Below are 13,857 nucleotides of genomic sequence, written 5' to 3'. Positions count from 1 at the left end.
CAGGTAGGGTTGAGGAAAACCTCATAGAAGAGGTAACATTTCAGATTTTACTTTATTTGTTCATTCAGCCTTGCACCTGTGCGTATATACCTACATACGTCAATCCATTGGCTATTATTTGAGTTCCTCCAGTATACCAGACACTGTGCAGATAACACTTTCTTATAAATGTGTTGAATCTTTGTGCTTACCAGAGTTTTCTGTTTTTCAAGAGATTGCAGTTTAGTTTCTTTTTTAAAAAATGCATATTGGGGCGCCTGGGTGGCTCAGTGGGTTAAGCCGCTGCCTTCGGCTCAGGTCATGATCTCAGGGTCCTGGGATCGAGTCCCGCATCGGGCTCTCTGCTCAGCAGGGAGCCTGCTTCCCTCTCTCTCTCTGCCTGCCTCTCCACCTACTTGTGATTTCTCTCTGTCAAATAAATAAATAAAATCTTAAAAAAAAATGCATATTAATAAGACAAGTTTTTTCTTGATATTATATAATAATATACAACCCATCTAAAGATCTGGAAATATTGTGTGTGTGTGTGTGTGTGTGTGTGTGTGTGTGTATATATATGTATATATATATATATATATTCTGCTGAAGTATATCAGTTCTTTTGTTCTCTGTAATAACCTGCTTATAGATTAGAAACTTTTTAGATTTCGTTATGTGTGTCTGGGTGTCCACTAATCACTTAAAGTTATTGTTTTACAAGTAAACATTCCTGAAGATTTTGAATCTGATTTTCAATACTTGCTCAATTCTTAACTAATTGTAATTTTTGGAGAGCTCACTTAACTCTAGGTTCTAGGGTGTTCTTTCTAGGCAGTTTCTGGGTTTCATTGTCTCTATGCTGAAGATGTTTGACTGTGGTTATTAAGTTCCTCTGTTCCTACTGTTCCTCTTGGTGTGGTTAGAAAAGTTTGTTTTGTTTTTGTAAATCACAAGAGCAGGGTGCAGTGCAGGGCATTACTGGCATTTAGTGGATTGGGGCCAAGGATGCTGACTGGCCTGCATGCCTGTATAGTCCTCCTAGGAGGTGGGATTACTCTGTCCTCCCAATGCCTGTAGTGCCCTATTAAGAAATAGCTTGTTACTGTATGAATCCAATCTTCTAGCTCAACAATGGTATGAACCTGTGACTTATTATTTATACTATTTATTTTTGCAGTTAGCATGTAAATACTGGGCTCCTCATATCAAGAAAAAATCACCTTTTGATATAAAGGTAAGTATTTTGGGGTTACAACATTCTTTTTGTATAGGTATGTTCTTTTCATCTCATTTTTAAGGACTAATTCAACAAAAGCATTTCCTGCTCTGAGGGGAGCCTGCTTCCCCTTCTCTCTGACTGCCTCTCTGCCTGCTTATGATCTCTGTCAAATAAATAAATAAAATCTTAAAAAAAAAAAAAAAAGTCCAGTGCTCTATCCTCTACATGACAGAGCCACCTTGAATACATGATTTTAGTGGTTGTTTCTAGGACTCTTTTCATATATATATATATATATATATTTTATTATTTATCTTCTACTACTTTGCTTTCTATTATTTTACATTTTGAGGACTATGATGAGGTTATAAAAAAATCTTTTAAGTAATTATTTCAGTAATATTTTATAAGTATCCTAAGCCAGCTTATTTTATATAAACTGAGTAACTGGAAACTACCAACTTGGGATCTGAAAAAATGCTGTTTGAGATATTAAATATTTTTATATTTTTGATAACAGGTCATTGAAGATATATATGAAAAAGAGATTGTCAAATCGAGGTAAGAATGAGTTTAATTTTCATATATAGAGGTTAGGTGGGACCAAGTTGGATCTCTTTTGCACTTCTAAACTAAATGTGATCGTAACTAGGAACTTTTTTCTTTCTTTTTGATTTGGTCATTGGGGAGATGGTGGCCAGAAAAACTTTTATATCTAGCTGCTGCAATGTATAGAATATATGTAAAATAATAAAAATAAATAATAGAAAAGAAGGGGGTAAGTTTCGAGAAATCTTCGGTGTCCCTTAACCCTTGATTTATTTATCTACATATTTTTTTTAATACAGAAAGCTTATACTGTACACATCATTCCATCTCATCTTTTTTTTTTTTTTTAATGTATTTTGGGTATGTTTCTGTATCTGCAGCTGTAGACATACATGCCTACATGTGAGTGCTTTAGAAGAATAATTGATTAAGTGTTTTCATATAAAATGGAAACATTTAGGTTATGACTAAAAAAACTTAAAAATCTCAGATTTGTTATTTTTCATGTGTTTGAGTCCTAGAAGGTTAATTTTACTAAATATTATGAAGGCAAATCCATGGTAGCATCAAAATGAGAAGCTAGTTGTTTTTGCTTTAATGATTGATTTGTGAGCATATAAAAGGAAGCAGGACCAAAGGTCATGTTAAGGATTTTGTTTCTTATCTGAAGAATAATGAGAAGTTAAGCATGTAAGCTTAACTTGGTTAAGATGGTGATATTTTAAAAAAATAATTTGAGGGTATAAGAAGCAAGAAATTAGGTGAGTATTGTAGTAATTACATTCCAGATAATGGTGGCTTGAATTAGCTTGGAAGATTGAGATACAGAGGTGTGCCAACTTGAGATAGAAGTGGCAAGATGGTTGGTGGTTGAATGTGGTAGATGAGGGAAAGGGGAGAATCAAAGGTGACTTCTCTAAGTTTTTGGCTTAGGTTAATTAGTGGATTCCATTACTGATTTCTCCGTTGTTGTTAGAGATGGAGTTGGACATAGATCATTAGTCCACTTTTAGAAAGGTTGAATTCTAAGTAGTAAAGAGCCATGCAGATGGAGATGTAGAGTAAACAGTTGGGTATCTCAGTACAGAGCTCACAAAAGATGACAGAGTTGAGCTGCTTTGTATCAACCACTATGTCAGTGCTAAAGGAACAACAGTGAACATGGCAGATAAAATCTCTACTCACTGAGCTTGTGTTCTAGTTCTAGTCCAGACAGGAAATATATAGCTATATAATGTTTCAGGTAGTATTATAAATTTAAGTGTGTTTAGGGTAGTTACAAGGACCATTTTAGATTGAATGATCAGGGAAATCCTCTAAAGATACAACATTTGAGCAGATACATAACTTATGACTTGGTCTGGGAATGGGTATGGATGAGATTACCTAATAAAACTTAAATAAATGGGTAGATAAATTCTAGGATTCTTTTTTCTTACATATTAAGGATATACCAATCTGAAAATCATCTTGAACCTTCTCAATTAGTTTTCTGTCTCTTCAGAGTGGCTTTACTTCAGTGGAAAGTAATTGCTTGTGATTTTGTTTGCTTGTTTGTTTCATTCAAAACCTTAGTGATTAATATTTCTTCTTAAAGATAATTTTTATGTGACTAATAATCAAAAGCTGCCAGTGTTTTTAAATTATATACTTGGCTACATTATTTTTAGTTGTAAAAGAAGTAACTGTTGTTGGCCAGGCTCACGAAGATTTATCATGGCTCTCTTACCAGTCATTTTCTCACCTTGTATACATTTGAATACTTAAAGTAAACATTACATTTTGCCCTCGATCTCAAAGTTCAGAAAGTGAAGTGTACTTCTATAATACATAGACTGTCATGTGTATATATGTTTTCATCATAAGTGCACTCTTGAATTCCCATTCCCTGAGGTAAATAATATATATTTACATTTTTAAATGACCGTGTTTTAGCCTAGTGTCTGAGGAAGCTGTTTTGCTGAGTTATGTGCTGGTAATATCTTCATTATTGGAGAATGACAATATAAGATTTATTAACTTGTTTGTAGGCTATCAAAATAGACAGTTTAAAGCTGTAAGGTACTCTTCATATTACACATTAATGTTCTTATAATACGCATTTTTTGCATATCAACCCTATTTCTGTAGGAGGAATCTGGGAAATAAATCAATCAGTTCTTAATATTCTTATGGTAAGAATAACTTCTAGGATCTCAAAAGTGGTGAAATACCATCTCGCTCAGTCACCCATGAATGTGTGGTCTATTACACAATTGATTTGAAATACGAAATATGAAATACGAAAAGGATATTTCGTATCCTTACATTTTCAGATTTGGCAAACATATCTTAATATTTTTTTCTGTTTAATTTTAATGTATTAAAAATAATCATAATTGTTATTTGTTAAGTGCTTACTGTGTACCAGATTCTGTTCTAAGCACCTTGCATGTATAGTAGCTCATTTTTCCTCACAACAACATGTGATAGTCACAGAATTATTCTTGTTTTATTGATGAGGAAACTGCAGTACAGAGGGGTTAAATAGTAGTTAACCCAAAATGTTTCCCAGTAGTTAGAGGAAGAGCTAGGTATTAAATCCTCATTCTTTGACTCTTATCCAATACTCCATTCTTTTTTTTTTTTTTAAGGATTTTATTTATCCATTTGACAGAGACAGAGAGAGAGAAGACAAGCCGGGGGTAGTGAGAGAAAGAGAAGCAGGCCTCCCACCGAGCAGGGAGCCTGATGTGGGGCTCGATCTCAGGACCCTGGGATCATGACCCGAGCCGAAGGCAGAGGCTTTAACCCACTGGGCCACCCAGGCACACCCTCCAATACTCCATTCTTAAGTAGTGCAGGGAACATTGCCTTTTAGAATCCCTTAAACAGCACACTTTGGTATGAAAATTCTGTTATGAATCCATCTAAGTGGCTTTTATGCAGAAAAAAAAGTGAGTTGTACTATAGTTTACTTTTGTAAATGTTCATATTTGTTTTGATTTAAAATGTTTAAACCCCAGGGTGCCTGGCCGGCTTACCCAGAAGAGCATGTAACTCTTGACCTCATGGTCATAAGTTTGAGACCCACATGGCATGTAGAAGTTACTTAAATAAATTTTAAAAACTTAAAAAGTGTTTGAACCCCTTTGCTATGAAACATAATACAGAAAAGGGCATAAAACAGAAATGTTTAGCCTTCTAGATTATTACCATTCATAACCACCACCAAGATAATAAAAGCCGGTATTTGTTAGCATCCCAGAAGCCCTTGCATGGCCTTTTGCTTTAACTAATTTTGAGTTGTAAGTATGGAAACATGAACACTATAGTTTTGCTTGTTTTTAAACTTTAAATAGAATCATGTGATATACTCTTTTGTGGCTGGCTTCTTTTGTTCACTATTCTTATTTGTTTTTTTAATCATCTACTTTACAACAAATCTGGATATGGGTAGTTCAGAAGTTAATGTGAGAGCCTTTGTCAACCTTTTCACAATTTGGGGGGGAGGTGCTTTCCGTATGTGGTTGCAAGAGCGCTGCCACAGCTCCAGACCTCACGTGTTCACACAGTTATTTCCCAAGAGAACCAGCAGTGGCAATTAGAGCAGCAAGGCTTATTGGCAGAATAAAACTCCAAATTTAATGAATACCACCAAGAATGCTAGAGTTAAAATTAAAATTGAGTGTTTTTGCTTTATTTTGACCTATCATGACTTGTTTTTCTCTTGTCCAGTCATTCGGAAGTAAATTGTCTACTTTGCCACTTTTGAATATGAGGAAACTGGGTCCCAGAATGTTTAAAAGATGTTGTGAAGGTAGTTTTGAGTCATGACCAAAATATGATCTTCTTCTCTTCTTTTTTAAAAATTAATTAATTAATAATAATAATACTTTTTTTTTTAGGGAGAGAGAAGGCAAGGGGGCAGGGGTAGGGCAGAGGGAGATGGAGAAAGATCTTAAGCAGGCTCCACATATAAAGTGCAGAGGCTTGATCCCACGACCCCAAGATCATGACCTGAGCCTAAACCAAGAGTCAGAGGCTCAACCAACTGACAACCCAAGGCACCCTTAGAATATGGTCTTCTATATTATGAGCTGGTATTTTTTCTTTCTTTCACCAAGAGGTCCTTTCTGTGACTGAAGAAATTAAGCATGCAGTTGTGCATAGTGGACACTGAGTGAATTCTGTTCACCGTCATGTCTGCAGCTGGAGACCTAGTGTGTCTGACACACAAGATGTTATATCCACTCCATGGTCTGGCTGGCTGTAGAAGCCAGTACTTTCTCAGTGTTCTATCTTTGTGCTTTTGCACAGTAAAAACTTTCATTTTATTCTCAGTAAAGTTCTGTGACATTGTTTGCTTAGTGAAACTATGTAAGAGATTGGAAATCAGGGGAGTAGTATTTTAACAGGATAATCGTCTCTTGGGGTATTATAGATTCATAATGTCTACACATTTAATTTTCAAAGCTGGAGGCTGTTATCTAGTGGCAGTGTTCTACTCTGACTACTGTATTTCCAATATGCAAAATGGTAAAACCGAATTAGTGGACATTTGAACCTGCCTTTGGAGAGATACCTGGTAACTACAGCATTATTTATTCTTATGAAACAAAGTATTTTTATTTTAAAAAGACAGTCCAGTAAATAAAGATATCTAATACTCCTTTCACAATTTTGTCATATTGTAGACTTAAGGTCAAGACTTATAAAAGCTGTGAAAAGTCTGATTCCTGTGATGGAGATACATGTGTCCCATGTACTTTCAGGAGGGCATGACTTCAGAATGTTTCCTTTTGAATATTGATAAAAGGATGTTTGTCATTGCTTAAGAAGTTAATATAGGCTACCTATTGGCAATTGTGATCCAATAATATGGATAGTGATGAACATTTGTGTTTTCATTAAAATTATTTGCCTTATTAACCTATGTGTTATATCTCAGTATGTCATGGTTCTAATTATGTTTGTTAATACAGGTAAGGTAAGGTTTCATCTCTCCTATTAAGTAACTTTTCTTAGTTTTTAAAAAATAAACTACCCTGACAAAATACAAAGAAAAAGTATAAAAGCAAAATTAACTTTCTTCATTGCATATTAAAATATGATTCTGATATGTGGGTCAGTATTAAAACAAGATTCTGAAATGCATCTGTATTAATGACTGAAATATTTATATTTTCTGTTTAAACATTTTTATTATTTATTTTTGTACTTTAGGTTTGCCATCAGAAAGATAATGCTCTTGGAATTTAGGTGAGTTAAAAGACTTCACTTTGATGAAGTTAAAGATGGTGTCAGATCTATATTGTCTGTATACCATAGGGATACCTGTATCATGTTTTTTTAATTCTAGTGTAGTTAACATACAGCATTATGTTAGGTTCAGATGCAATATAGTGATTTAACAATTCCATACATCAGTAGGTGCTCATCTTGACAAGGGCACTTCTAAATCCCTGCCACCTATTTCACCCATCTCCCCACCCATCTACCCATATCATCTTGAGCAGATCATCTACTTTCATAGCCTCAGTTCCTTATCTGAAAATGTTAAGAATGGATTTGGAGTTTACTGTGTAGTCAGATAACCCCCAAGATAAAACATCAGTATTAGTATTACTATCAAAATGTGACAGACACAAGCCAGTGATAAACCTCTGAGGCATCCAGCAGAAACAAATGTAAGGGTACTCTGGAAGGATATGTATCCCAATTGCATTGCAGAAAAATTCCTATAGAACCCTAGTAAAATTGAGTTCTTAGTCACTGATTATAAAGCATGTTAGGATAATATTCAACTGTAAGCTGAAATAACAGTTGAAATAACAGGAGAATTATATCCCCATCCTACCCACGCAGGACCTTAGATAATAATTGATATACACTGTCAAATCATTATGTTAAAACTGAATATAAAAGAAGAAATTGTGCATACATGCAATAGGATACTAAAAATGGATAGATTTGGGGAAAACAGAAATAAAAACTATTGAAATTTTAAAACTCAGTGGACAAATTAGATACAGGCACATTGGAGATATTGCAAGTTCAGTTTGAGACCACCGCAATAAAGCAAGTCAAATGTATTTTCTGGTTTCCTAGTGCATATAAAAGTGTTATGTTTATACTATATTATAGTCTATTAAGTGTGCAACAGAATTATGTCTAAAAAACATTCTATATACCTTAATTTAAAAATACCTACTTGCTAAAAAGTGCTAACCGTCATTTGAGCTTTCAATAAGCATAATCACAAATCATGGATTACCATAACAAATATAATAATCAGAAAGTTTGAAATATTCTTATTGCCAAATTCTTTGATAATTCTTACTATCAAAATGTGACAGACACACAGTTAGCAAATACTGTTAGGAAAAAATGGTGCTGTTAGACTTGGTCAATGCAACATTGCCACAAACCCTTCAATTTGTGAAAAATGCAACGTCTGCAAAACTGAATAAAGCAAAGCACAATAAAAGAGCATAGGCCTGTGGTGGATTAGACACAGCCAAAGAGGGGATTAGAGGATTGGAATATAGAAAATTAATTAATAATAGCAAAGAGAAATAGAGATGAATAATATAAAAGGAAATTCAGAGATACAGAGGTGAAAATCCGAAAGTCCAATAAGAATTTCAGAAGAGATTTAGGGAGAATGGAGAAGTAGCCATTTAGAAGAGATGGTGGTTAAGAATTTTCTACAGTTGAAACATGAGTTTTAGATTCAGGAAGTACAGTAATACTCAATAGAACAACTGAAGACTGACAGAGACGGAATGAAGACCTCATCTGCTAGAGGAAAAAAAGACATTACTCAAACAAGGATGCAGAGGTTAATTGTAGATTTCTCTGCTGTAGTAATAGAGAATGTAATAGAATACAACAAAAAAATTACTCAAACAAGGATGCAGAGGTTAATTGTAGATTTCTCTGCTGTAGTAATAGAGAATGTAATAGAATACAACAAAAAAATTACAACCCAGAAAGAATTATATAACCAGCTAAATTGTCATGAAATAAATTTCAAATAGATTAATACTAACAGATTTGCTGAGAGAAGTTCTAAAGGATATAATTTGGGAAAAAGGAATTTAAACTTTTAAGAAAGGAATGAAAAAAGCTTTGTGCATTTTATTTATTAAAGAGCATTCAAGTGCTTTACTTGGAGCCTTTTGACCATCATTTTAAGTAAAATTCCACTTGTCCGGTTTCTTGGGTTCTTATAAATAAAGTAAGTATTGCTAAAGATTGAAGTACTGATGTGAGCATAAGAGGAAGTAGAAAAATCACAGTGTTACAGCAGAATCTAAAGCACCTAACTGTGTGGGTTTGTTCATAGGCCTGCACACATGTGTGTGAATGCAACATACATGTGGCGTGATTTAAAAGTGGGAACAAAACACCTTGCTTTTTTAAAATTGGCGCTCAAGAGTATTTTAACCCCAGTGTGGTAAATGATGTTTATAAGTACCCTGAATGGTAGCTAAGTTCTCTTGTAGAAATCAGAAATACTAAAATTTATATATAATAATTGTAGCTTTGGAGAATAAGAGTTTATGCTTTCAAGGCAGGAAGACAGCAAAGATTACTAACATGTAATTATTACCATCAGAACACTGGATATTCTTATCTAAAACTCTTCATGAAATAAAAAACCAGAATGATATTATGGGCAATTTCAGCAGATAAATGTATCTGAGACATTAATATTACCTCATATGAGGGCCAAATAACTTCCAGAAACTAAGAAAGAAACTTAATAAAAAGAAGCATTTTAATACCTGATTTACTAGGTATTCAACATAAGTCAGTTTTCAAGTTAACTGGCATTTTCCCTCCAAGATACCAAAATTCTTATTTTGAGACTGTGGTGAACAATACTCCTTAATAAATTTTAAAAATTGGTAGCAGATAGCAATGACCTAGATTATAGGTAAGTTTGTAAAGGATTTCCAAGTCATGTAGTTTTTAAAAAGTTTTCAGAAAGTTGTAGATAATCATGATTTTCCAGGTGAGTGACATATTATGGTGAGTGGTGTTAACTAATGAAGTATTCTGTGCTTTTTCACTCTTCACAGCCAGTATCTTGAAAATTACCTCTGGATGAATTATTCTCCAGAGGTGTCCAGCAAGGCCTATTTAATGTCAATCTGCTGTATGGTGAATGAGAAATTCAGAGAAAATGTCCCTGCATGGGAGGTAACAGATTTAAATTACTTCAGAGCTTTCATACTCTGTTTAAGCCATTAAAAAGTAGAACTTTTGACTGATAATAAATAATGCTTTTAGAATGGAACTTTCCCCCAAAATTAAGTGTTGAGAAAAAAGTGGATATATGAAGAATACTATTCTTTTTTGGTTTCAATACTTTGTTCAAACTAATTTACTATGAACCAAAACATTATGAAAGTGAAATTATTTTTCTATTTTGGGCTTGAATGAAGAATGGCATGGATTATAAAGACTTTTCTTTAGATCAAAATGAAGTTTATATTAATTAGCACAAATCGTGCTCAAATGAGATATTTTTCAGTGTCCTTTTTCACAACAGGGAGTATATATTTGTTTTCTATACATTTCCAAAGTTAAGACATATGTTCATATTATAATTTCACTTTTCTCTTTATCCCCAATTTAGAATCTGCTTCCCCCCCCCCTTTTTTAAAAGATTTTATTTATTTATTTGTCAGAGAGAGAGCGAGTGAGAGCGAGCACAGGCAGGCAGAGTGGAAGGCAGAGTCAGAGGGAGAAGCAGGCTCCCTGTGGAGCAAGGAGCCCGATGTTGGACTCCATCCCAGGACGCTGGGATCATGACCTGAGCCGAAGGCAGCTGCTTAACCAACTGAGCCACCCAGGCGTCCTTGCTTTCCCTTTTTGAAATTTCTAGTAGACTGACATTTTCTCTTTGTGCTAGTGTTAATAGAGGCTTGGTCAGTAGAGGTCCAAAATCTAGGTTCTGTTTGGCTGCCATAGAATGATCAGGTCATCAACTTTTTTAAATGAAGAAAAGGCATGGGTGCGTGTCATCTTTTTGTGGCAATGGTCTCTAAATTAAGGAAGTATTAAACTCCTTAATACTTCTCTTGGATAGGATATTCCTTAAGAAGAGCCATCTTTGGGGAGATTAGAGCCCAGAATAAACTATGGGCCTGCTGTATTATTGAAAGATCCTGCAGATTTCTTGAAGTTTCTTCAAGCTATTACAGGAAGGGAGAGGCAAGATTTTTTTGAGCTAAAAAATGACCTGATCAGTTTGCATGTTGGTGATTAGGACTTGAAGTAGAGGAATACAGATGAAGAGAGGAGGATATACTAAGATTTAGAAAGTAGAATTGAGGGCACCTGGGTGGCTCATTTGGTTAAGCGACTGCCTTTGGCCCAGGTCATGATCCCAGAGTTCCAGGATGGAGTCCCGTATCAGGCTCCCAGCTCCATGGGGAGTCTGCTTCTCCCTCTGACCTTCTCCCCTCTCATCTTCTCTCTCACTCTCTCTCTCTCAAATAAATAAAATCTTTTTTTTTTTTTAAGTAGAATTGACAGGATTTCATAACTGAATAATTAATATTCGGGAAGGGTGTTATTTCCAGTAAGTTTCCAGTCTTGGGCAACTGAGTGTAATAGATGATACTGCCATTTACTGTGATAGGTAATAATAATAGAGGGTTGAGAAGTACCAAGGAGGGTACAAAAACTGTTGAATTGATTTTTGGACTTACTGAGTTTAAATTGCCTTTTGAATATCTAGATGAAATTGTCTAGTAGACAGAGGAATCCTGGAATGTAGAGTTAATAATGAGAGTAATCTACTGAGGATATGTATTTGGAATCATTAGCATATGTTTTTGAATTCAAGGGATGGGAAAAGAAGAATGAGGTTAGAACCGTAAAATATCAACATCTATACAACAGAAGAAGAGGAGCCCTCAGCATTTGAAAAGGAGTGTGGGGTTGAGTCCCCTGGACTTGATAACCCTAATAGCCTCAGGGACATCCTTGAGGTGGGAGCCTATTTTAGAGAAGTAAATGAAAACAACTAATGTAGACCACACATTTGGAGCACTTACCTGAAAGAAGAGATGTGGAAGTAACTTGATGGGGAGGTAGATCAGTGGGAAGCTTGAATATATTTACATTGTCTACTTTTTGTATATTGCATGTTAAGACAAAAGAGCTAATACGACGCAGACATGGGAGAGGCTGTCTTTGAGATTAGAGATTAGTTAGTGGGAAACTAATTTTTGCTAAACATTTTTTTTTTGCTTATGTTAGAAGAATTAAAATGTTTATTAAGATCCTTAGAAAACAAACACTAGGCTAAGTGTGAGCATAATCCACAAAAGAAAAAAATAAAGGAAGTAAGCCATTATTTTAGGGACACCTGACTGGCTAAGTCAGTAGAGCATGAAGCTAGATCTTGGGGTCATGAGCTCAAGACCCATGTTTGGCGTAGGGATTACTTAAAATATCTCTCTATATGTATATACATATATAAACATATACATTGTATATATAATGCATATACATGTATGTACATACATACATACATACATGTATATATATATATTTTTTAAACACGCATAAAACATTATTTTATTAGGTAAAGGTTGCTGCAACTCTTTCATGATCTTGCCAGAAACCTATATTTGATTTGTTACCATTAATTATAATTAAGCAAATAATCTTTTTGTAATTTTTTGGTGTTGTTACTAGACTCCTAAAAAGAGTCTACTGATGTTTGTTTAAGGGAGAAAAAGTGGAGAGCAAGCCATATCAAAATAAATTTTTATTCTTTCTCTTTTCAGACTTTTAAGAAGAAGCCAGACTACTTCCCATTTTTTTTTAAGTGTATCTTGAAAGCAGCATTAGCTGAAACTGATGGTGAATTTTCACTCCATGAACAGACGGTCTTACTGCTTTTTCTTGACCATTGCTTCAATAGTTTGGTAATTCTACTTTATCTTTTGGGAGAACTTTCACATTCTCTTGTATTTTAAGTGGAACATAAATGAAATTACTTGTATAGCCAACTCTTCATCCGTGGTAGCAGGGATGGAGGATAATGCCAAAGCTTCATTTTGGCCACTTCTCAGTAAAAACAGTTTAGAAGAGCCATTCACTTTTAAAATAGATTTGGGCTGGATCTCCTTTTTTCTGTCTTGACTCTTAAGGAAAGTGGTAATTAGAACTGAAATTCTCCAAAGGTAGAACAGCAAAGAATCTAGCCAGTATGAACTTTGAGTAATGAGATCTGTACCACAGTTGCCCACAGAAACTAGCTTTATTACTTTTCAGACATCCTTCATGCACAAGCTCCCAGGTCAGCAGGAGAGTTTTGTTTTGAGTTGACTAGTTAGGGGCAGTTGTGGATGATCTCTGAAAATCTCTTGGGTGTGTATGACATATTTTCATCCCTCATAAGAGTATCTTCAAAAGAATTAAATATTTACAGTAATTAATATTTCTTTTGCACTTCTCTACTGTGGTTAAGTGAAGGTCTGTACCTATTTATTTAAAAATATGTGCTTCTGAAATGATTGTGCTTTCAACCCATGCAGGACCCCAAAGCTGGGGGTTCTTTCTTAAGACTGGATGTTGATAGATGGATGGTTATTACTTGTTGCAGGTACTACCTCACATGAATCTTGTAAAGGCATTTTTTAAAAAATGCCTTTACAAAAAATAATCTTAAAAAAAAAAAAAATGATTTGTGAAGCCCCCAGTAGATGCCACTATTACCACCTTAACATTTACTGAACTACACGATGCAAATGTAAATATAGACAGGACACTTTATCAGAAATTGAATTAAAAAAAAAGATTTTTATTTTTAGAAAAACTTTTAAAAAAAGATTTTTATTTAGAATTAGTAGTTTGGTGCTAGGTTTGGTTAACTTAGAAGCTAGTTTATTATTAAAATACTTCATTTTGGGGCATTCGGGTGGCTCAGTGGGTTAAGCCTCTGCCTTTGGCTCAGGTCATGGTCTCAGAGTCCTGGGATCGAGCCCCACATTGGGCTCTCCGCTCAGCCGGGAGTCTGCTTCCCTCTCTCTCTCTCTGCCTTGCCTCTCTGCTTACTTGTGATCTCTCTCTCTCTTTGTGTCAAATAAACAAAATCTTTA

The 13,857-nt window shown here is 34.7% G+C and overlaps 1 protein-coding gene across 1 annotated transcript in view; it reads left to right on the top strand.

Moving 5' to 3' along the window:
- AQR (aquarius intron-binding spliceosomal factor) overlaps nt 1-13,857 on the top strand; it is a 93,232-nt gene that overhangs the window by 4,178 nt on the left and 75,197 nt on the right. Inside the window, exons 2-6 of the mRNA XM_004751049.3 lie at nt 1,157-1,213; nt 1,719-1,759; nt 6,953-6,988; nt 9,817-9,937; nt 12,541-12,681. Coding sequence (XP_004751106.2) covers nt 1,157-1,213; nt 1,719-1,759; nt 6,953-6,988; nt 9,817-9,937; nt 12,541-12,681 — 396 coding nt within the window. The remainder of the gene's footprint in view (nt 1-1,156; nt 1,214-1,718; nt 1,760-6,952; nt 6,989-9,816; nt 9,938-12,540; nt 12,682-13,857) is intronic.

Source organism: Mustela putorius, unplaced genomic scaffold (genome assembly GCF_011764305.1).
Source record: "Mustela putorius furo isolate JIRA1106 unplaced genomic scaffold, ASM1176430v1.1 tig00003898_pilon_pilon_pilon, whole genome shotgun sequence".
NCBI classification, from domain to species: Eukaryota; Metazoa; Chordata; class Mammalia; order Carnivora; family Mustelidae; genus Mustela; species Mustela putorius.
Note: the sequence above shows the minus strand (reverse complement) of the source record. Positions and strands in the feature narration are given on the sequence as shown.